The sequence below is a fragment of the Hylobates moloch genome, unplaced genomic scaffold, assembly GCF_009828535.3.
Source record: "Hylobates moloch isolate HMO894 unplaced genomic scaffold, HMol_V3 SCAFFOLD_1, whole genome shotgun sequence".
NCBI classification, from domain to species: domain Eukaryota; kingdom Metazoa; phylum Chordata; class Mammalia; order Primates; family Hylobatidae; genus Hylobates; species Hylobates moloch.
The window spans coordinates 104,975,079-104,996,476 of record NW_026652276.1 but is presented as its reverse complement, the minus strand read 5'-3'; the positions used below and the strand labels follow the sequence as shown (position 1 = coordinate 104,996,476).

General features: G+C 41.2%; 1 protein-coding gene and 1 non-coding gene across 5 annotated transcripts in view; both read right to left on the bottom strand.

The window, feature by feature from the left end:
- Window positions 1–21,398, bottom strand: part of TPST1 (tyrosylprotein sulfotransferase 1) — a 194,574-nt gene that overhangs the window by 42,355 nt on the left and 130,821 nt on the right. For all 4 annotated transcript variants that reach the window (XR_009214910.1, XM_032757331.2, XM_058444308.1 and 1 more), the window contains exons 4-5: window positions 5,202–5,252; window positions 802–848 (exon numbers count right to left, since the gene is read on the bottom strand). Coding sequence is in view for 3 of the 4 variants with exons in the window: in XM_032757331.2 (XP_032613222.1) it covers window positions 831–848; window positions 5,202–5,252 (69 nt within the window). In the remaining variant the exon portion in view is untranslated. The remainder of the gene's footprint in view (window positions 1–801; window positions 849–5,201; window positions 5,253–21,398) is intronic.
- LOC116809856 (U6 spliceosomal RNA) lies at window positions 13,319–13,426 on the bottom strand. Its single transcript, XR_004370028.1, has one exon. It is a non-coding gene; the product is annotated as a U6 spliceosomal RNA (small nuclear RNA).

The window sequence follows — 21,398 nt, the reverse complement described above, 5'->3', positions numbered from 1 at the left end:
ATGAGCTCTGAGCAGCTGCACCTGGAAATCTGGGCTGAGAAACCAGCTTTGCCCCTCATGAGCTGGTGTCCCTGGACATGTGCCTGATGAGGGCCACGTACTCAGAAAGAGGGCTTAGAAGGCAGGGCTGGCCTTGTCCACAATGTAGCGCTTAGTCCAATGAGACAATGTAGGTTACTCACATAAGCCATCCATAATACATTAAAACAAGCAAGGGCAAACTTGAAAAACCAACCAAGAAACAAACAAACAAACAAAAACTGTAGTAGGGCAAAAACATCTGCAAGTCCAGCACACAAAGAAAGCCATTGGAGGTGGGGATGGGTGGCTGGGGCCCTGGCTGAACGGGTAACCAGAAGTAAACAGCCACTCCTGAGTTCTGGGTTTCCCTGCCTCTGGACTATGGTCTTGACAAACGACCTGCTCCCTCCAGGACCAGCTTCCTTATCAGCAAACAGGGAGTTGGGCTTGATGGCCTCCAGGTCCCTTTCAGCTGAAATATTTCATGGTTCATAATGAAAATAGCAATACTATTGTGTGCTTATTATGAGCCAGGCTCTTGGATGATGATTAATTCTCACCACCATGCTCTTGTTAATACTATCCTCATTTCATAGATGAATAAATGAAGACACAGAGGTGAAGTAACGTGCTTGCTTCCACACAGAAAGTGAAGAGGCAGGATTCCAACCCCGGCAGACGGACTCCAGAGCTGTGCTCTCCACCTTGGCCACCCAGCCCCCTGCAAGAGCCCAAGTGGGAAACAGAAAGACCTGGCAGTGTCCCCCAGTGTCCCCTCACCTCATGTATGGAAGAGGCTCCTTGTTCTGCTACTCCACTTGCTCAGTCTGTTGAAGGAAAGAAAAGATGTTTTAATGTCCTTGAAGTTGGTCAGCACGAGAAGTGACTGTCCCCACTGAAACACCAGGGGTGGCCCGCAGGCTCCCTTCACTTTCAGATGAACTCAGTGCACTACTGTGGTATGCTCAAGAATCCGACTGGCCTTTCCCTCTGGTTCCTGGGAGGGAAATGCTGAATCCTTGGAATTTCCTGGGTAACAAGAGTGTCTTTGTTATTTCTGAGGCCCTTGGATCACATCTGGATTTATGTTAGGAGATGACTCAGGATGGGGTTGCTCACCACAAAGACCAACCATGGGATCAGGGGCTGGGGCTTGGAGCCCGCCTCAACTCGGGAGGGGAAGTTGGCTGGAGATTGAGTTCTAACACATGACCAATGATTTGATAAATCTTGCCTGCATAAATAAACCCCAATAAAAATGCTGGGTGTGGAAGTTCAGTGGCACTTCCCGGTTGGTGAACACACGGGTGTGCTAGGAGGGTGACATGCCCTGATTCCATAGGGAGGAGGCGCAGAAGCTCTGCATTCAGGACCCTTCTGGGCCTACTTCTATCTTATGGCTGGTCCTGATCTGCATCCTTTATAAAACTGTCATTGTTAAGTACTACACTTTCCCGAGTTTTATGAACCATTCTAGCTAATTATTGAATCTGAAGGTTCTATGAGTTTCTGCTGATTTTCATTAGAAGTTAAACTGAAGACCTTATGGGCCCTTTCTACGTGTGTGTGTGTCTGTGTGTGTGTGCGAACTTCTGCATGATTTTTTGTTTCTTTTTTTAATAGACAAGGTTTCCCTCTGTAACCCAGGCTGGAGTGCAGTGGCACAATCACAGCTCACTGCCTGGGCTTAACAGATCATCTTGCCTCAGCTTCCCAAGTATGCCACCACGCTCAGCCTTTTTTTTTTTTTTGAGATGGAGTCTTGCTCTGTCACCCAGGTTGGAGTGCAGTGGTGCAATCTCGCTTCACTGCAACCTCTGCCTCCCGGGTTCAAGCAATTCTCCTGCCTCAGCCTGGGGAGCAGCTGGGATTACGGGTGTGTGCCACCATGCCCGGCTAATTTTTTTTTAGTATTTGTTTTTAGAGATGGAGTTTTGCCATGTTTGCCAGGCTGGTCTTGAACTCCCAATCTCAAGTGATCTGCCCGCCTCAGCCTCCCAAAGTGCTGGGATTACAGGTGTGAGCCACCACGCCTGGCCCTGCCCAGCTAATTTTTTGATAGAGATAGGGTCTTGCTATGTTGTCCAGGCTTTTTGCCCAATTTAAAAAAAATTTCCCTTATGATGATGATCTATATTCCACAGATGAGTCCTTTTTGTTTGTTTGTTTGTTTTGAGAGGGAGTCTCGCACTCTTGCCCAGGCTAGAGTGCAGTGGCACGTTCTCGGCTCACTTCAACCTCTGCCTCCTGAGTTCAAGCAATTCTCCTGCCTCAGCCTCCCAAGTAGCTGGGATTACAGGCGCCCACCAACACGCCCAGCTAATTTATTTATTGTATTTTTAGTAGAGATGGGGTTTCACTATGTTGGCCAGGCTGGTCTAAAACTCCTGCCTTCGTGATCCACCTGCCTTGGCCTCCCAAAGTGCTGGGATTACAGGTGTGAGTCACTGCACTCGGCCCCAGATGAGTCCTTTGTTTTAAATATGTTCTCCTACTTAGGCTCACTATTTTACTTTCCTTATGATGATTTTTATTACATAAACATCCTCAATTATAATGTAGTTCATATTATCCACCTTTAAATTAATAATCAGTACTTTTTGGGGCTTAAGAAATCCTGTCCTCTTATGGTCATGAAGATGGTTCCTCTATTATCTTCTTCATTTTTATGAGACAGGATTGATTGCCCAGGCTGCAGTGCAGTGGTGTGATCTCGGCTCATTGCAGCCTCAACCTCGGGGGCTCAGGTGATCCTCCCACCTCAGCCTCCCAAGTAGCTGGGACTACAGGCATGCACCACACCTGGCTAATTTTTGTATTTTTAGTAGAGATGAGGTTTGGCTATGTTTCCCAGGTTGGTTTTGAATGCCTGGACTCAAGCAATCTGCCTGCTTCCCAAAGTGCTGGGATTACAAGCGTGAGCCTCATGCCTGGCTCTTCTATATCCTCTAACAACTTCATTATTTTGCCTTTCACATTTAGGTGTGCAATCCACTTGGAAATATTTTTAGATATGTTGTGAAGCAGGGGTGTCCCTTTAGTTTTAGTCTCAAATACCTTTTCTTGACTTCTTCAGATTTGTTATGCAAACCGGCTTTTGGAATTTTTTTTTTTTTTTTTTTTTGAGACGGACTCTCTCGCTCTGTCACCCAGGCTGGAGTGCAGAAGTGCAGTATTGGCTCAGTGCAACCTCCACCTCCCTGGTTCAAGCAATTCCCCTGCCTCAGCCTCCCGAGTAGCTGGGATTACAGGCGCACGCCACCAAGTCTTGCTAATTCTTTTGTATTTTTAGTAGAGACGGGGTGTCACTATGTTGGCTAAACTGATCTCAAACTCCTGACCTCAGGCAATCCACCCACCTGGGCCTCCCAAAGTGCTGGGATTATAGGCGTGAACCACCGCACCTGGGCGCTTTTGGATTTTATATTCCTTCAAGACAGCCTCTTGGAATATTCTCTGGCTCCAACTTCCACAGCTGGTGTGAGTCTGTTCATGAATCTACCCAGGTTTCTGGGACATCATGCCCACCCCGGGCCCAGAGCTCTGTGCTTTGTCTGCACGAGGTGGTCGGATTCTTCTGGATAAGTCAGGAGCTCCTTGAGGTCTTTCTTTCCCCTGTGACTCCTGAGGACTTACTCTAATTTCTCACCATAGTAAACGCTGGGTAAACAATTGGTGAGTAAGTGAATGAATGGATGAATAGTAAATATATGTGAATAAGAATATGCCTTGAAAGTACTTTGAAACACTCAAGTCATATGTATCAATTACTGGCGGCTGACTGTTTTCAGAAAAGGGTCAGGAAGGAAGAGGCTTCAACTCTGGTGTGAGACATGGCTTCCCTCAGAGAGGGCAGCCCATTTACTCCAGGCTTGCTTCAGGCAACTGGACTTCACACAAGTCTGTGAGGCACTGTTGCTTCACCAACCTCTATCTGCAATGCTTTCAGAAACTGAGTTCAGAACTGAGTCTCCTTTTCCTATTGACAAGCTAATCACTGACAGCAGCAGCCTGGAGGCAACATGCATCTTCACCATGCTGGAAAGGGAAGTCGGCTGCACTCAGGCCATGAGTGTCCATTTTTTCCAACTTCTATATGGGGATAACAGGTGATGCCCAGAGGCAGGATGCCGGGCTCCTCTAGGCATGTCAGCTGCGAGACTCCCTGTTTCTTTCCAACCCAGGAAACAGGATTGCAATGCAAATCAGTGAGAGAGGACGTTACAGGGAAAACTCTGAATCTGCCTAATTTTTTTTATTTTTGAGACAGGGTCTCACTCTGTCACCCAGGCTGAAGTGCAGTGGCACAATCTAGACTCATGGCAACCTCCACCTCCCGGGCTCAAGCGATCCTCCTGCCTCAGCCTCCCAAGTAGCTGGGACTAGAGGCCTCGCCACCATGCCTAGCTAATTTTTTTCTTTTTTTGAGGCAGTCTTGTTCTGTCACACAGGCTGTAGTGCAGTGGTGTAATCTTGGCTCAGCAACCTCCACCTCCCAGTTCATGTGATTCTCCCTTAGCCTCCCAAGTAGCCAGGATTACAGGCAAATGCTACAATACTCGGCTAATTTTTGTATTTTCCGTAGAGATGAGGTTTCACCATGTTGGCCATGCTGGTCTTGAACTCCTGACTTCAAGTGATCCACCAACCTCGGCCTCACAAAGTGCTGGGATTACAGGCATGAGCCACCATGCTGGCTTTAATCCTTCAAACTCTCGCTATCCTTCCCAAGGGCCAGTGACTGTGTGCATATATATTTATGAGTCTTCTGGGCTCCAAATGAGAAAAGTCAAAGGGGCATGGATGTACAGTACACAGAGTAGGAACAGAGAGGGTCACTGAACATTTTTATTTCAAATTAGGCACTGGAACGCTGGAGCAGCTTTACCCACTGGGTGGCTTGTGCAGGACCTCAAGCAATCAGAATTTGGTTATCAATAAAGTATTTCCCTGGTTTTGGGAGACACTGAGCTCTCTGAAATTAAGACTGTGTTAAATTATTGTTAAAATCAACAAGTCCCAGACGCTGATCTTTCTTCCACCAGCACATATCACTATCCCTTTTCTTCTTTTCTTTTTGGTTTTCTTGTTTCTTTTTAATTTCATTATCTCTTTAAAAATATTACTTAAATGCAAGAGCCAATCTAGTATACATCAGGAGGAAAAAGCAGACACAGTACCTGTGGTTTTTCTTTAAGAAAGTCAGGTAGTTGGAATTCTCCCTTATAGACCTGGAAAAACAAAGCAGGCATTGAGTTTAAGGCAGCAGGTCCAGTCCCCATCATTTCAGGACATGTGCCATGCCTGACCATGGCTGGATTTACTGCTCCACTGCTGGTGAGTTTAGAATGAGAAAGAAGCCTGTCAGTTCAAGAACAGAAAGTGGGCAGGACTAAGGGAAATCCCCATTCACTGCAATTCCCTCCTGCTCTGTGTTTACCGAGTGCTCACAAATACGGGCTGGCTAGGAGAGGGCTCAGGGTACCCTAAAAACAAAAACACCCTGACTGCCAAATCCCAATCACTTTAGCTGAGAGAGGAAGCAAGCCCTAGGCAATCTCTCTCAAGCAACCAACACAGAACTCCCGTAGTTTAGGAACAAGCTCCTCCTGGTTCCTTTTGAATTCTCCAAGGATACAACCCTGGATTTAATCCAACTTTACTTTTCTCAATTTAGCCAGTATTCCCATGGTGATTTGAATTTGAATATTAAGTGATTCTTAAAATGATATATATCTTAAATCTCATAAAATCTTATAATTAAAGACCTATGCTTTAATATGCCAAAATGTTTCTAATACATGCAATAATTAGAAATAATTATTTATGATAAATTTGTGATAAATACCATTTATTACATTTAAAAGCCCACTGAATATGTAAGAGTAAATCAATAAAAGATATATAAAACCTTAACACAGAAAACTATAAAACACTATTGAGAGAAATTAAAGACTCACATAAACAGACATACCACTTTCAGGGACAGGAAGATTTAATAGAGTAAAGATGGCCATTCTCCTCAAACAATTCCCAATCAAAATTCTAGCACGCTTTTTTTTTTTTGGAGGGGAGGGAGTAATTTCAACTTGATTGTAAAAGTTATATGGAAATACACAGGGCCAAGAATAGTCAATGTAGTTTTAAAAGAATAACAAAGTAGAAGAACTTATTCTACCAGATATCGATACATTACTATTATACAGCTATAATTATCTACATTACATAGCTCTAAACATTAGCTAAGTTACTGATATAGCCATAAGTAAGATAGTAGGGTTTTGGCACAAGGATAGACAAATATATCGATGAAACACAACGACAGGTCCAGAAACAGCCCCTCAGATGCGGATGCTTGGTTTATGGCAAGGTGGCATTGTAGAACAGTGCAATGAGAATGAATAAATAAAAAAAGTGGTCTATGCATATAATGATATACTATACAGCAACAAAAAAATGAACTCTGCTACATTACCAACAACACAGATGAATCTCAACATATGATGAGGAGGTGGGGAGCCAGATTCCAAAGAATAATATACTACATCTTCATTTAAAAAATTTAAAGCTACTAAGTAGGTAAAACAAATCAATGATATTAGCAATCAGGATACTGTTTGCCCTGGGTAGGAAGGAGGTGGTAGTGATTGAGGGAGAGAAGCTGAGAGAGTCTTCCAGGGTGCTAGTAATTTGTCTTGATATCAGTAGTGATTATGAGCATGTGTTCATTTTGTGAACACATCAGTTATTGATAAAGATTGGTGTACTGTACATGTGATATACTACAACAACAAAATTCAATAAGTGAATTAAGTCAGTGGTTTAATCTTAAAAATTTACTGTTAAAACACACATATATCATTTAAGTACAAAGATGTTTATTTCAACACTGTTTGCAACAGCAAAAAAAAAAAACCTGGGAACAAGTAATGTCAATCAAGAGTGGAAAAGCAATCCACTAGGAAGAAGTTTGATAACCACTGGAATCGAGATTGTAATAAGAAACTAAGGAAAGTTATTGGAAGGACAGTTATTGGAAGATAGTCCTTCAGAGCACAGAAAATCTCAATGCTGAATCCTAGGCCTAAAAACCTAAAGAAGTTTCTCCTTTTACTGATCCACTTATAAATATAGCTGCATTACTTCGGAGGCTCAGCGAATGAACACACTTTTTTTCCTGCAATGCCTAAAACTTGGCCTATTTATTTTTTGTTCTCCGCTACAGTCTAGGAGGCCTAAACTGAAGTAGAGACACAGGCTTATAGATAAGATATTTCCGTGGAGGTGCGTGGCCCTGGAAAGTGAACAGGGTGCAGGATAACAAAACTGCAGCTGCTAGGAGTGTCTCAAAGCTACCATCATCTCCCCCAGTCAATGGGGGCTGGCTTAGCTGCTCCCTAACGAATCTGCATATAAGAATCATTTGTTCGGCCGGGCGCGGTAGCTAATGCCTGTAATCCCAGCACTTTGGGAGGCGAAGGCAGGCAGATCACCTGAGGTCAGGAGTTCGAGACCAGCCTGGCCAACATGGTGAAACCCCGTCTCTACTTAAAATACAAAAAAGTAGCTGAGCGTGTTGGCAGGCGCCTGTAATCCCAGCTACTCAGGAGGCTGAGGCAGGTGAATCGCTCGAATCTGGGAGGTGGAGGCTGCAGTGAGCTGACATCACGGCACTGCACTCCAGCCTGGGCAACAAGAGCGAAACTCTATCCCAAAAAAAAGAATCATTTGTTCTACCCTGACACCACAGCTCGGATGGGTCCAGCTTGCTGAGGTGGGAAGTGTCTAAGCCCTGGGAGCTGTGTATCATGTTAGCACTCGCTTCCATCCACTTTGCCTGCCTATTGTCTGTGGGTCGAGAAGACACCATGCCCAGTGGAGAGGCTGAAGCTACTAGAATGTTTTGTTTGTTTTGGGTTTTTTTTTTTTTTTTTACCAGATTCTCAAGTGTCTTTCCTTCTCCCTCTATTCAAGAAATGAAGTCCCAGCCCCTACTTTCCAGGCCCCAGGGGCATACACTGCTCAGGCCCACAGTCCGTTCTGGTCTGTGCCCTGGCTGCTTTACAGAACCAGTTCAGGTTGGGTCTGCCCCAGTCCCTCTTCTCTTGTCAGTGGGCTCGGAGTTTCGCTCTGTCACCCAGGCTGGAGCGCAATGGCACGATCTTGGCTCGCCGCAACCTCTGCCTCCCGGGTTCAAGCGCTTCTCCTGCCTCAGCTTCCTGAGTAGCTGGGATTACAGGCATGCACCACCACACCTGGCTACTTTTTGTATTTTTAATAGAGACGGGGTTTCTTCATGTTGGTCAGGCTGGTCTTGAACTCCTGACCTCAGGTGATCGGCCTGCCTCGGCCTCCCAAAGTGCTGCGATTACAGGTGTGAGCCACTGAGCCCGGCCAACTTTTCTTATTTTCACACTCTCTCAGACATTCAGATACTGAATCTTCTCTGAGCTAGCATCTTCTGCTAGAATTTATGCAGAAGGTTTAACTCAAGCCCAGGCAGTCGTACAGGTGTCAGTGGCAGAGCAAGGCTCAGAGGCCGCACCCCAGGGCTCTTCCATTAAATCACACTCACTGCATCCTACATTGCCTTTAGCAAATCTATGGTGAAGTCTTTCTTCCTCTTTTTGGCTTGTTATAAAAAGCATAAGGCATAACAGGAAATATGAGTGGCAACATTCAACGCTGTAAGTACCTTCCTAGTACTGACAGTTCCAGATAGGTAAGGCTTATATGAAGAAGAAAAAAAAAAAACCTAGGTATGCGATGTTACAAATGTAAGAAAAAACCAAAAGGGGTCAGGGTAAAATATCAAATAAAGGCTCAAGCAAAAAAATCAGTGGGCAGCTGTCTGGAGATTTCCTTCTTTTAGTATCCTCTAGGGAACAAATGCCTCAAAAGTTAGGAACTGTAATACCAATGAAAATAACATTTTCCACTGACAAAGCAATTTCGACACAGTGCAGAAAACTGACCCACTACATTGCCTACACAAACAGCAGAGCTAGAAATGGAATTTCCTTTGGTTAACAATGTTTCTGGACATTTGAATATTTTCAGGCACTAAAAGATGGAGGATTCTGCTTAACAGCAATGAGCTAGGTATTCAGAATCCAAATGTTTCTACAAACCCTCCCACCTCAAGCACTGAAGAATAAGACAAAACTAAGCTTCTGATTTGAAGGGCAAACTGGAAATTAAAATAATAAAAAAAAACCCGCTAAACTTTACTATTTTCTGTGCATCAGGTTGGTATTAAGTAAGTGCCTCCTCATCAAATCACACAATCTCCTGAGGAGGTATTATTCTCTTTTTACAGATGAAGCAACTGAGGCACAGAGAAATTAAGTAATTCATAGACAGGTAGTGAAATGGGAAGCTTCTGTAGTAGTACTAGATTGGACTTCAATCATTCTAGTTGCTCTGTTTAGACTGTAGTATGGAGTCTATAGCAATAATCCAGAGAAGAGATAATGATGGCTTGGACCAAGGAGATAGAAATAGAGGTGATGAGAAGGGGAGAATTACAATTTTTTTTTCTAATTACATCTCGATATCCTAACAGATAGGATGTGGGATGTGAGGGACAAGGAGAATCAAGAATGACTCCAAGGTGTTTTGCCTAAGCCACTAACAACTGGAAACATGGAGTTACCATAGGTTGGTGGGGTTTTTCTTTCAATACTTTAAATATTTCACTCTATCTTATAGCAATGAGACATTAGAAAGAAAGGGCATCCAAACTAGAAAGAAAGAAGTCAAATTATCCTTGTTTACAGATAATATAACCTTATATTTGGAAAAACCAAAAGACTCCACCAAAAAAACTATTAGAACTAATAAATTCAGAAAGTTGAAGGAGATAAAATCAATATACAAAAATCAGTAGCATTTTTATGTGCCAATAGTGAACAATCTGAAAAAGAAGTCAAGAAAGTAATCCCATTTACAATAGCTACAAATAAAATAAAATTCTTCTACTCAGAAATAGAAAAAACAATTCTAAAGTTTACCTGGAACCATGAAAGATCCAGAATAACCAAAGCTATCCTGAGCAAAAAGAACAATACTGGAGGAGTACCATTACCTGAATTCAAATTACGCTACAGAGTTACAGTAACCAAAACAGCATGGTACTGGCATAAAAATAGGCACACAGACCAATGGAATAGAACAGATAACCCAGAAACATATCCAGACATCTACAGAGAACTCATTTCCAACAAATGTGCCAAGAACATACATTGGGAAAAGAACAGTCTCTTCAATAAATGGTGCTGGGAAAACTGGATATCCATATGTAGTAGAATGAAACTAGATACTTGCTGGACACGGTGGCTCACACCTATAATCCCAGCACTTTAGGAAGTCAAAGCCAGTGGATCACTTGAGGCCAGAAGTTTGAGACCAGCCTGGGCAACATGGTGAAACCCCATCTCTACTCAAAATACAAAAATTAGCCAGGCATGGTGGCATATACCTGAAATCCCAGCTACTCAGGAGGCTGAGGCATTAGAATTACTTGAACCTGGGAGGTGCAGGTTGCAATGAGTTGTGATCACACCACTGTACTCCAGCCTGGGAGACAGAGTGACCCTGTCTCAAAAAAAAAAAAAAAAAAGAAAAAAGAAAAAAAAAGAAAAAGAAAAAAAAGAAGAAAGAAAGAAACTAGACCTCTATCTCTTGCCATATACAAAAATCAAATCAAAATGAATTAAATACCTAAATCTAAAACCTCAAACTATGAACCTACTAAAAGAAAACATTTGGAAAACTCTCCAGGACATTGCACTGAGCAAAGATTTCTTGAGTAATACCCCACAAAGACAGGCACCCAAAGCAAAAATGGACAAATGGGATCACACCAAGTGTAAAAACTTCTAGGCAGCAAAGGATACAATCAACAAAGGGAAGTGACAATCCCCCAAATGGAAGAAAATATTTGCCAACTATCCATTTGACAAGAGACTAATAACCAGAATAGATAAAGAGCTCAAACAAGTCAATAAAAAAATTGAGTAATACAATAAAAAATGGGCAAAAGATCAGACTAGACATTACTCCAAAGTAGACAAACAAATGGCAAGCAGGTATATGAAAAGGTACTCAGTATTATGTCATGACCATCAGGGAGATGCAAATCAAACTACAATGAGATATCATCTCACCCCAGTTAAAATGGCTTTTATCCAAAAGACAGGCAATAACGAATGCTGGTGAGGATGTGGAGAAAAGGGAACCCTGGTACATTGTTGGTGGGAATTTAAATTAGTACAACCACCATGGAGAACAGTATCGAGGTTCCTCAAAAAACTAAAAATGGAACTACCATATGATCTAGCAATCCCACTATTAGGAATATACCCAAAAGAAGGGAAATCAGTAAATCAAGGAGATATCTGCATTCTCACATTTGCTGCAGCACTATTCACAATAGCCAAGATTTGGGATCAATCTAAGTGTCCATCAACAGATAAGTAGATAAAGGAAATATGATATATATATGTGATATATCATATATCACATATTATGATAAAAGAAATATCTATATCTATATCTATATATAAAATGGAGTACTATTCAGCCATAATAAAGAATGATCCTGTCATCTGCAACAACATGGATGGAACTGGGGGTCATTATGTTAAGTAAAATAAGCCAGGTATAGAAAGACAAACTTTGCATGTTCTCACTTATTTGTGGGAGCTAAAAATTAAGACAGTTGAACGCATGGAAATAGAGAGTAGAACAACAGTTACCAAAGGCTGGGAAGGGTAGTGGGTAGGTGGGTGGGGGAGGGGATAATTAATGGGTACAAAAATATTATTAGATAGAAGGAATAAAATCTAGTATTTGATAGCACAACAGGGTGACTGCAGTCAACAATTTACTATATATTTAAAAACTAGAGTATAACTAGATGGTTTGTAACACAAGAAAATGATAAATGCTTGAGGTGATGGATACCTCATTCATCCTGATGTGATTATTACATATTGTATACCCTCATCAAAATATCTCATGTACCCCATAAATATATACACCTACCACGTAACCACAAAAATTAATTAAAAACGTAATAAAGACATAATAAATATAGAAATATTTCACTCCACTCTCCATAGGTAAGGTGTTTTTTGTCCTCTAGGTTTTTTCAGGATGTTATCTTTGATTTTCTGCAATTTGATTATGATATGCCTAGGTACAGACTTTCTTGCATTTTTTTTTTTTTTTTTGGAGATGGAGTCTCACTCTGTTGCCCACGCTGGAGTGCAGTGGCGCCCAGCTCACTGCAACCTCTGCCTCCCAGGTTCAAGTAATTCTCCTGCCTCAGCCTCCCAAGTAGCTGGATTATAGGCACCTGCCACCAGGCCTGACTAATTTTTCTATTTTTAGTAGAGACAGGGTTTCACCATGTTGGCCAGGCTGGTCTTGAACTCCTGACCTCAAGTCATCTGCCCACCTCAGCCTCCCAAAGTGCTGAGATTACAGGTGTGAGCCACCGCACCTGGCATTTAGTATTTATCTTGCTTGTTTTCTTAACTTTCTAAACTGGATTTGTGGTTTGGCATCTGTCTTTAGTTTTGAAAATAGTCATTATTACTTCAAATGGTTCTTCTATTCCTTTCTCTCTTTTCCTCTGTTATTCCCATTGTGTGTATACAATTTTACATAGATATATTTTTTTTTAATTAAAAAAAAATTGTCCAGGAGTGGTGGCTCATGCCTGTAATCCCAGCACTTTGGGAGGCCGAGGCGGGCAGATCACGAGGTCAGGAGATTGAGACCATCCTGGCTAACACGGTGAAATCCTGTCTCTACTAAAAAGTACAAAAAATTAGCTGGACGTGGTGGCAGGCGCCTGTAGTCCCAGCTACTAGGGAGGCTGAGGCAGGAGAATGGCATGAACCCGGGAGGCGGAGCTTGCAGTGAGCCGAGATTGCACCACTGCACTCCAGCCTGGGCGACAGAGTGAGACTCCGTCTAAAAAAAAAAAAATAGAAATGTTGGCTGGGTGAGGTGCCTCACACCTGTAATCCCAGCACTTCGGGAGGCCAAGGTGGGTGGATCACGAGGTCAGGAGTTCAAGACCAGCTTGGCCAAGATGGTGAAACCCCATCTCTACTAAAATTACAAAAATTAGCCAGGCACAGTGGCAGGCATCTGTAATCCCAGCTACTCTGGAGGCTGAGGCAGGAGAATCCCTTGAACCTGGGCAGCAGAGGTTGCAGTGAGTCAAGATCCTACCATGCACTCCAGCTCGGGTGGCAGAGTGAGACTCCATCTAAAAAAAAAAAAAAATTAGAAATGTTTTTTCTATGCTTACATATCATCCTTGCACAGGGCCATGTTCTGCAATCTTCTCGATATTGTTCCAATTTTAGTGTTATGTTCAGCCAAAGCAAGGACTTAAATATATATAATTTTGTAACTGTCCCACAGTTTTTGGATATCCTATTCTTTTCCTTTTTCTTTTTTGTGGAGTCAACAGATCTCTCTCTCTGTTGCCCAGCCTGGTCCTCAACTCTTGGTCTCAAGTGATCTTCCCACCTGGGCCTCCTGAAGTCCTGAGATACAGTGTGAGCCACCAGGCCCTGCCATGTTCTGTCATTTTCATTCTTTTTTCTCTTTGCAGTTTAAGTTTTGGAACTTTCTACTGACATATCTTCAAGCTCATTGAGTCTTTCCCAGGTTAACTATTGTCCTTTCCACTCTATCAATAAGTCCAAAGGCATTCTTCATTTCTGTTACAGTATTGTTTATTTCTAGTATTTCTTTTGGGTTCTGTCTTAAGAGTTTCTATTGTCTGCTTATGTTACCCATCTTTCTTGCGTGTTGTTCACTTTTTCCATTAGAGCCTTTAGTATATTAATCATACTTATTTAAAATTTCCAGTCTGATTATTCCAAAAATCCCTGCCATAAATGAGTCTGGCAATGGTTCTGATTCTTGCTATGCCTCATGCAACTTTGATTTTTGCCTTTTAGCATGTCTTGTAAGTTTTTGTTGAAAGCAGACGATATACTGGGTAGAAGAAACTGCACTAAAAAGTCGTCTTGTTTGACCCGAGGCTTTATGTTTCTCTGGCTAAGAGTTGGGTTGTGTTTACTGTTTTGTGTAGCTATATAGGTTACATTTCCTTTAGTGTCCTTTTTTGAAATCAATTTTTATTTTAGATTCAGGGGTACACGTGCAGGTTACAAGGGTATTTTGTGTGATGCTGACACCTGGGGTACAACTGATCCTGCTACCCAGGTCATGAGCATAGTACCTGATAGGCAGCTTTTCAACCCTTTCTCCCCTCCCTCTCTCCTGTCTCTTGCAGTCCCCAGTGTCTACTGTTCCCATCTTTATGTCCATGAATACCTAATGTCTAGCTCCCACTTATGAGTTGGGAAGTTCATTAGATTAATCACTTAGAGGCATTGTATCCATGTTTTAACACATCTTTGTTTTGTTTTTTTTTTTGAGAGAGTTTTTCACGCCATTCTCCTGCCTCAGCCTCTCCGAGTAGCTGGGACTACAGGCGCCTGCCACCACGCCCGGCTAAATTTTTGTATTTTTTTTAGTAGAGATGGGGTTTCACCGTGGTCTGGATCTCCTGAGCTCGTGATCCGCCCACCTCAGCCTCCCAAAGTGCTGGGATTACAAGCGTGAGCCACCGCGCCCGGCCGTTTTTGTATCTCTTATCGTTTCTTGGTTTCCCTAAAGACTCCTTATTAATTTTCAGGGTCTGAAAATTAGTTCGTTTAGCAGTAATCCACTATCATTACACAGGAGACTGATCGGTGTGGTGGTGAGGTGTGTGTGTGTGGTGGGGGGAGTGTTCTATAATCACATAATTAGTTATCAGTCTTTTAGTGAGCCTGTGTGCCTGGGCCGTGACTTTCACAAGTGCTTCTCAGGTTCCCTTCTCCCCGATTAGGTAAGACAGGAAGGCTGGAGAGGGCTGCAGTTGGGTGTTTCCCTTCTGATACACTTTGGGTATTTTTCCCCTCCAACTCATGCTGAAGTGTGATTCCCAGTGTTGAAGGTGGGGGCCTAGTGGGAAGTGTTTGGGTCATGGGGCCAGATCCCTCATGAATGGCTTGATGTTGTCCCTGCCCTTGTGAGTGAGTTCTTACTCTATAACTATAGTTCACGCAAGACCTGGTGCGAGATCTGGTTGTTCAAGAGTCTGGCGCCTCCCTCCCCTCTCTCTCTTGCTCTCTCTCTCTCCATGTGCTATGCCTGTTCCCCTTTGTGTTCCACCATAAGGGAAAGCTTCCTGAGGCCTCACCAGAAGCTAAGCAGATAGATGCTGGTGCCATGCTTCTTGTACAGCCTGCAGAAACATTAGCCAAATAAACCCCTCTTCTTTATAAATTACCAGTCTCAGGTATTCTTTTTTGGCAATGCAAAATGGACTAACATATCTTCCTCCAGGTTAGGCTCTGGTAAAACACATGTCAATTAGGCTTGATAAAACAGTTTACTTTGAGAGCAAACCATTGTTAAGGAATGCTCCGACTTATTTCAAGATGATTATTTCCCCTTCTCCCTACCTAAAGCTTGAGGAGATTTTTCTCTTTACCCTGAGAATCTGGTGAGGTTTCTGGAGGTAATCTGTGATTCTCAGTATGCACCATTCCCTCCAGTTTTTGGGAGAATGGTTTGCCCTGAAGCCTCAGTTTTCTGATTGAAGAGTTGATTTTTCAGTTTTTGCAGCTTCTCTTTATCCTTGTTGTTCTACAATTTCATGGTACTGTGGCTTATTTTCCTCACTCAGTGGTACTGGAAACAGATACATGTCCATCTACTCTTATATTGTCACTTTGAAAATATCCTGCTGTTCATTTTCTCTATTCTCGTTTTCTTGAATTCCAGTCAGTTAAACATCAGACAACTTGAATTTTGCTTCCACATTTCTTATCTTTTCTCTCTAAGTCATCTCTTGTTTTTTCTTTTTGTTTTACTAAGATATTCTCAACTTTATCCAATCACTGATTTTAAATTTCAGCTCTCCTATTTTTAGTTCCCAAGCTTTCTGAATGTTTTAGAAAACAGCATTTATTCTTTTTCCTTCACCTCACCTCTACAAGAATATTACAGTTCATTTATGTTTTCTTTTGCTTATTACATCGTTTTTGTTATCTCCGAGGTACATTTTTCTCTTTCTTTTGGTGTCTCTTATGTTAGAGATGTTCTGCCAATTTCTGGCAAGTCTTGGCTATGAAGCACTACAAAGTTAAATGGAGTTCTGTATATGAGAGTTGAGTATAATTATGGGTGTGCTTTCTCAGCCAGCCTTTTTGTCAGGATTCTCCAAGTATAATTTTGTAGCTCTAGGCTGAGTACGGTGGCTCACACCTGTAATCCCAGCACTTTGGGAGGCCGAGGCAGGTGGATCATGAGGTCAGAAGTTCAAGACCAGCCTGACCAAGATGGTTATACCTGATCTCTACTAAAAATACAAAAACATTAGCCAGGCATTTGTGACGGGTGCCTGCAATCCCAGCTACTTGGGAGGCTGAGGCAGAGAATTGCTTGAACCTGGGAGGCGGAGGTTGCAGTGAGCCAAGATCATGCCACTGCACTCCAGCCTGGGCAACAGAGCGAGACTCTGTCTCAAAAAACAAACAAAAATTTTGTAGGTGTTTTATATACCTATGTGTGTATAAAATGTGTGTATATATATAGAGAACCATGATGTTTTGGTTACCATAGCTTTGTGGTATTCAAAGTCAGGCAGTGTGATGTCTCTGACTTTGTTCTTTCTGCTCAGGATAGCTTTAGGTATTCAAGGTCTTTTGTCATTCCACACAAACTTTAGGACTTTTTTTCTATTTCTGCGAAAAACGTCATTGGTATTTTGATAGAGATTACACTGATTCTGTAGATTACTTTGGGTAATACTGACTTTTGAGACGGAGTCTCACTCTGTCACCCAGGCTGGAGTGCAGTGGTGTGATCTCGGCTTGCTGCAACCTCTGCCTCCCAGTTTCAAGTGATTCTTCTGCCTCAGCCTCCTGAGTAGCTGGGATTACAGGCACCCACCACCAGGCCTGGCTAATTTTTCTATTTTTAGTAGAGATGGGGTTTCACCAAGTTGGCCAGGCTGGTCTCGAACTCCATAACAATATTAATTCTTCTAATCCATGAATATGAAGTATCTTTTCATTTTTTGTATGTCCTCTTCAATTTCTGTGATCAGTCTTTTATAGTTTTCATCACAGAGATTCTTCACTTATTTGGTTAAGTTCATTCCTAGGTATTGTATTTTTTTGTAGCTATGTAAATGGGATTGCTTTTCTGATTTCTTTTTCAGATTGCTTGCTGTTGATGTATAGAAATGCTACAGATTTTTGTTATGTTGATTTTGTATCCTGAAACTTAACTGAATTTATCAGTTCTAGCAGTTTTGGGTGGAGTCTTGAGGTTTTTCTAAATACAGGATCATGTTATCTGCAAATAAAGATAATGTGGTTTCTTCCTTTCCAATTTGGGTACCCTTTATTTCTTTCTCTTGCCTAATTGCTTGGGCTAGGACTTCAAGTACTAAGTTGAACAGAAGTGGTTAGAGTGGGCCTCCTTGTCTTGTTCCTGATCTTAGAGAAAAATTATTCAACTTTTCACTGTTGAACATGACATTAGCTGTGGGTTTGTCATATATGGTTTGAGATATGTTCCTTCTTTTTTTTTTTCTTTTTTGAGATAAAGTCTTGCTCTATCACCCAGGCTTTGTATTTTTAGTAGAGATGGGGTTTCACCGTGTGGGCCAGGCTGGTCTCAAACTCCTGACTTCAAGGGATCCACCCACCTCAGCCTCCCAAAGTGCTGGGATTACAGGCGTGAGCCACCACACCTCACCAAAGTATGTTCCTTCTATACCCAGTTTGTTGAGAATTTTTATCAAGAAGGGATGCTGAATTCTACTGAATGCTTTTTGAGTATCTATTGAAATCATCATATGGTTTTTGGTCTTGATTGTATTAATGTGATGTACCATGTTTATTGATTTGGGTATGCTGAATCATACTTGCATCCCTGGGAATTCCACTTGATCATGATGATTTTTTTTTTTTTTTAGGTTAAGGGGTACATGTGCTGGTTTGTTACGTGGGTAAACTGTGTGTCGCAGAGTCTTGGTGTACAGATTATTTCATCACCCAGGTAATAAGCATAGTACCCAATAGGTATTTTTTCTGATCCTCTCCTTCCTCCAACCCCCCACCCTCAAGTTAGTCTGTTCTTCCCCTCTTTGTATCCCAGGATGATCTTTTTAATGTATTGTTGAACTCGGTTTCTTAGTATTTTGTTGAGGATTTTTGCATCTGTGTTCCTCAGGGATGCTGGCCTGTCATTTTCTTGTTGCATCCTTGTCTGGTTTTGGTATCAAGGTAATGCTGCCCTTGTAGAATGAGTTGGGAAGTATTCCCTTCTCTTCCAAAAAAAATGTTTGTTTTGAGGAGTTTGAGTAGAATTGGTATTAGTTCTTTAAATGTTTGGCAGAATTTAGCAGTGAAGCAACAGGTCCTGGGCTTTTCTTGGTTGAGAGACTTTTTTAATATGGCTTCAATCTCATGACTCATTATTGGTTTGCTGAGGTCTTTTGTTTCTTCCTGATTGAATCTCGGTAGGTTGTATGCGTCAGAGAATTTATACATTCCTTCTAGGCTTTGCAATTTTTTGGTGTATAGTTGTTCACAGTAGTCTCTAAGATCTTTTGTATATCAGTGGTATCACTTACAATGTCTCATTTTTCCCCTCTGGTTTTGCTTATTTGGGTCTTCTCTCCCCCTGCCCACCGCCCCCACCCTTAGTCTTCTAAAAGGTTTGTCAATTTTGATTATCTTTTCAAAAAAACCATTTTCATTTCATTGATCTTTGTATTCTTTTAGTCTTGGTTTCATTTACTTCTGCTCTTTTATTATTTCTTTCTATTAACTTTGGTTTGTTTTTTAGGTGCCTTTTTTTCACGGAGAAAAAAAGAACAAAAAATTGGGGGTTTGCTTGGTTTTGCTTTTCTAGTTCCTTGAGGTGTATCATTAGGTTATTTGAAGTCTTTTTACTTTTTTGATATAGACGTTTATTGCTATACACTTCCCTCTTAGAACTGCTTTTGTTGTATCCCATAGGTTTTGGTATTTTGTTTCTATTTTCATTTGTCTCAAGAAATTTTAAAATTTACTTTAAAATTTCTTCATTGGTCCATTTGTTGTTTAATTCCCATCAATTTATACTGTTTCCAATGTTCCTCTGATTATGGATTTCTAGTTTTATTCCACTGTGACAAGATAAATATAATTTCAATTTTAAAAATTTGTTAAAACTTGTTTTGTGACCTAATGTATGACCAATCCTGGAGAATATTCCATGTGCTGTTGAGAAAAACGTTCTGTTGGATGGAATGTTCTGTAAATATCTGTTAGGTCCATTTGGTCCAGAGTACAGTTTAATGTCTATGTTTCTTTGTTTCTTTTCTGTCTGGATGATCTGTTCACATTGAAAGTGTGGATGTTCCCTAGTATTACTGTATTGCAGTCCATCTGTCTCTTTAGGTCTATTAATATTTGCTTTATATATTTGGGTGCTCTGGTGTTGGGTGTATCTATATTTACAATTGTTATATCCTCTGGCTGTACTGACCCCTTTGTCATTATATAACGGCCTTGCCTTTTTTTTAACCATCTTGATTTATTTTATGTGATAAAACTATAGGCTCTCTTGCTCTTTTTTTGGTTTCCATTTGCATAAATTATCTTTTTCCATACCTTCGCTTTCAGTTTGTGCTAATCTTTACAGATGAAGTGAGTTTCTTGTAGCCAGCATATGGTTGGGTCTTGTTTTTTAATCCATTCTGCCACTCTTAATTGGAGAATTTAATCCATTTATATTCAAGGTTATTACTGATAGGTAAGGGTTTACTACTGCCATATTGTTCCTTGTTTTTGATTGTTTTGTAGATTCTTTCTTCCTAATTTCCTCTCTTACTGTCTTCCTCTATGGTAAGTGATTTTCTCTAGCAGCGTGCTTTGATTTTGTGCTATTTATTTTTAGTGTGTATCTATTATAGGTTTTTGCTTTATGGTTACTGTGAGGCTTACAAAAAACATCTTATAATAGGTTATTTTAAACTGATAATCACTTAACTTTGCAAAGAAAACTAACAAAAACAAACTCTATACTTTAACACCACCATTGCCATTTTGACTTTTTGATGTTTCAATTTAATCTTTTTATTGCTTAAACAATTGTCTGTCTCCTAAATAACTGTTGTAGTTATTGTTTTTAATAGTTTTGTCAGCCAGACATGGTGGCTGAAGCCTGTAATCCCAGCACTTTGGGAGGCTGAGATGGGCGGATCACCTGGGGTCAGGAGTTCGAGACCAGCCTGGCCAACATGGTAAAACCCTGTCTCTACTAAAAATACAAAAATAAGCCAGGTGTGTTGGCACATATGTGTAATCCCAGCTACTCGGAAGCTGAGGCATGAGAATCGCTTCAACCCAGGAGGTGCAGGTTGCAGTAAGCTGAGATTGTACCACTGCACTCTCCAGCTTGGGTGACAGAGCAAGGCTCCATCTTTAAAAAAAAAAAAGTTTCATCTTTTAGTCTTCATACTTAAAATATAAGTGGTTTACTCACCCCATTTACAGTATTAGAATATTCTGAATTTTTCAGAAGTCTTTTTACCAGTGAGTTTTCTTTCTTTTGCCAGTGAGTTTAATGCCATTAGATGCTTTCTTTTTACCCATTAGCATCCTTCACTTTCTGACTGAGGAGCTCCCTTTAGCATTTTTTGTAAGACAGGTCTGGTGTTGATGAATTCCCTCAACTTTTGTTTGTCTGGGAAAATATTTATCTTGCCTTTGTGTTTATAAAGGGTAACTTTGCTGGGTACAGTATTCTTGCTTGGCAGTTTTTTCCTTTTCCTTCAGCACTCTAAATATAGCATTCCACTCTTTCCTGGCCTGCAGGGTTTCTGCTGGGATATCTGCTGAAAGCTCTGTTGGGGTATTTGAATGGGACACATTTCTTTTCTCTTGCTGCCTTGAGTAATCTTTCTTTGTCTTTGATTTTTGTTAGCCAGATTGTTACGTGCCATAGGTATCTCTTCTTTGGGTTGATTTTAATTGCCGATCACTGAGCTTCCTGTACCTAGACAGTGTTATCTTTCTCCAGATTTGGGACTTTTTCAGCCATGATTTGCTTAAGTATGCTTTCTACAGCCTTTTCTTCCTCATCTTCAGGAATTCCTATTATGTGGAGGTTAGTTTGCTTAATGGTATTCCACAATTCTTGTAGGTCTTCTTTACCCTTTTTTATTCTTGCTCCTCTGAATGGGTAATTTCACATGTTCTGTCCTCAAGCTCATCAATTCTTTTATTTGATCA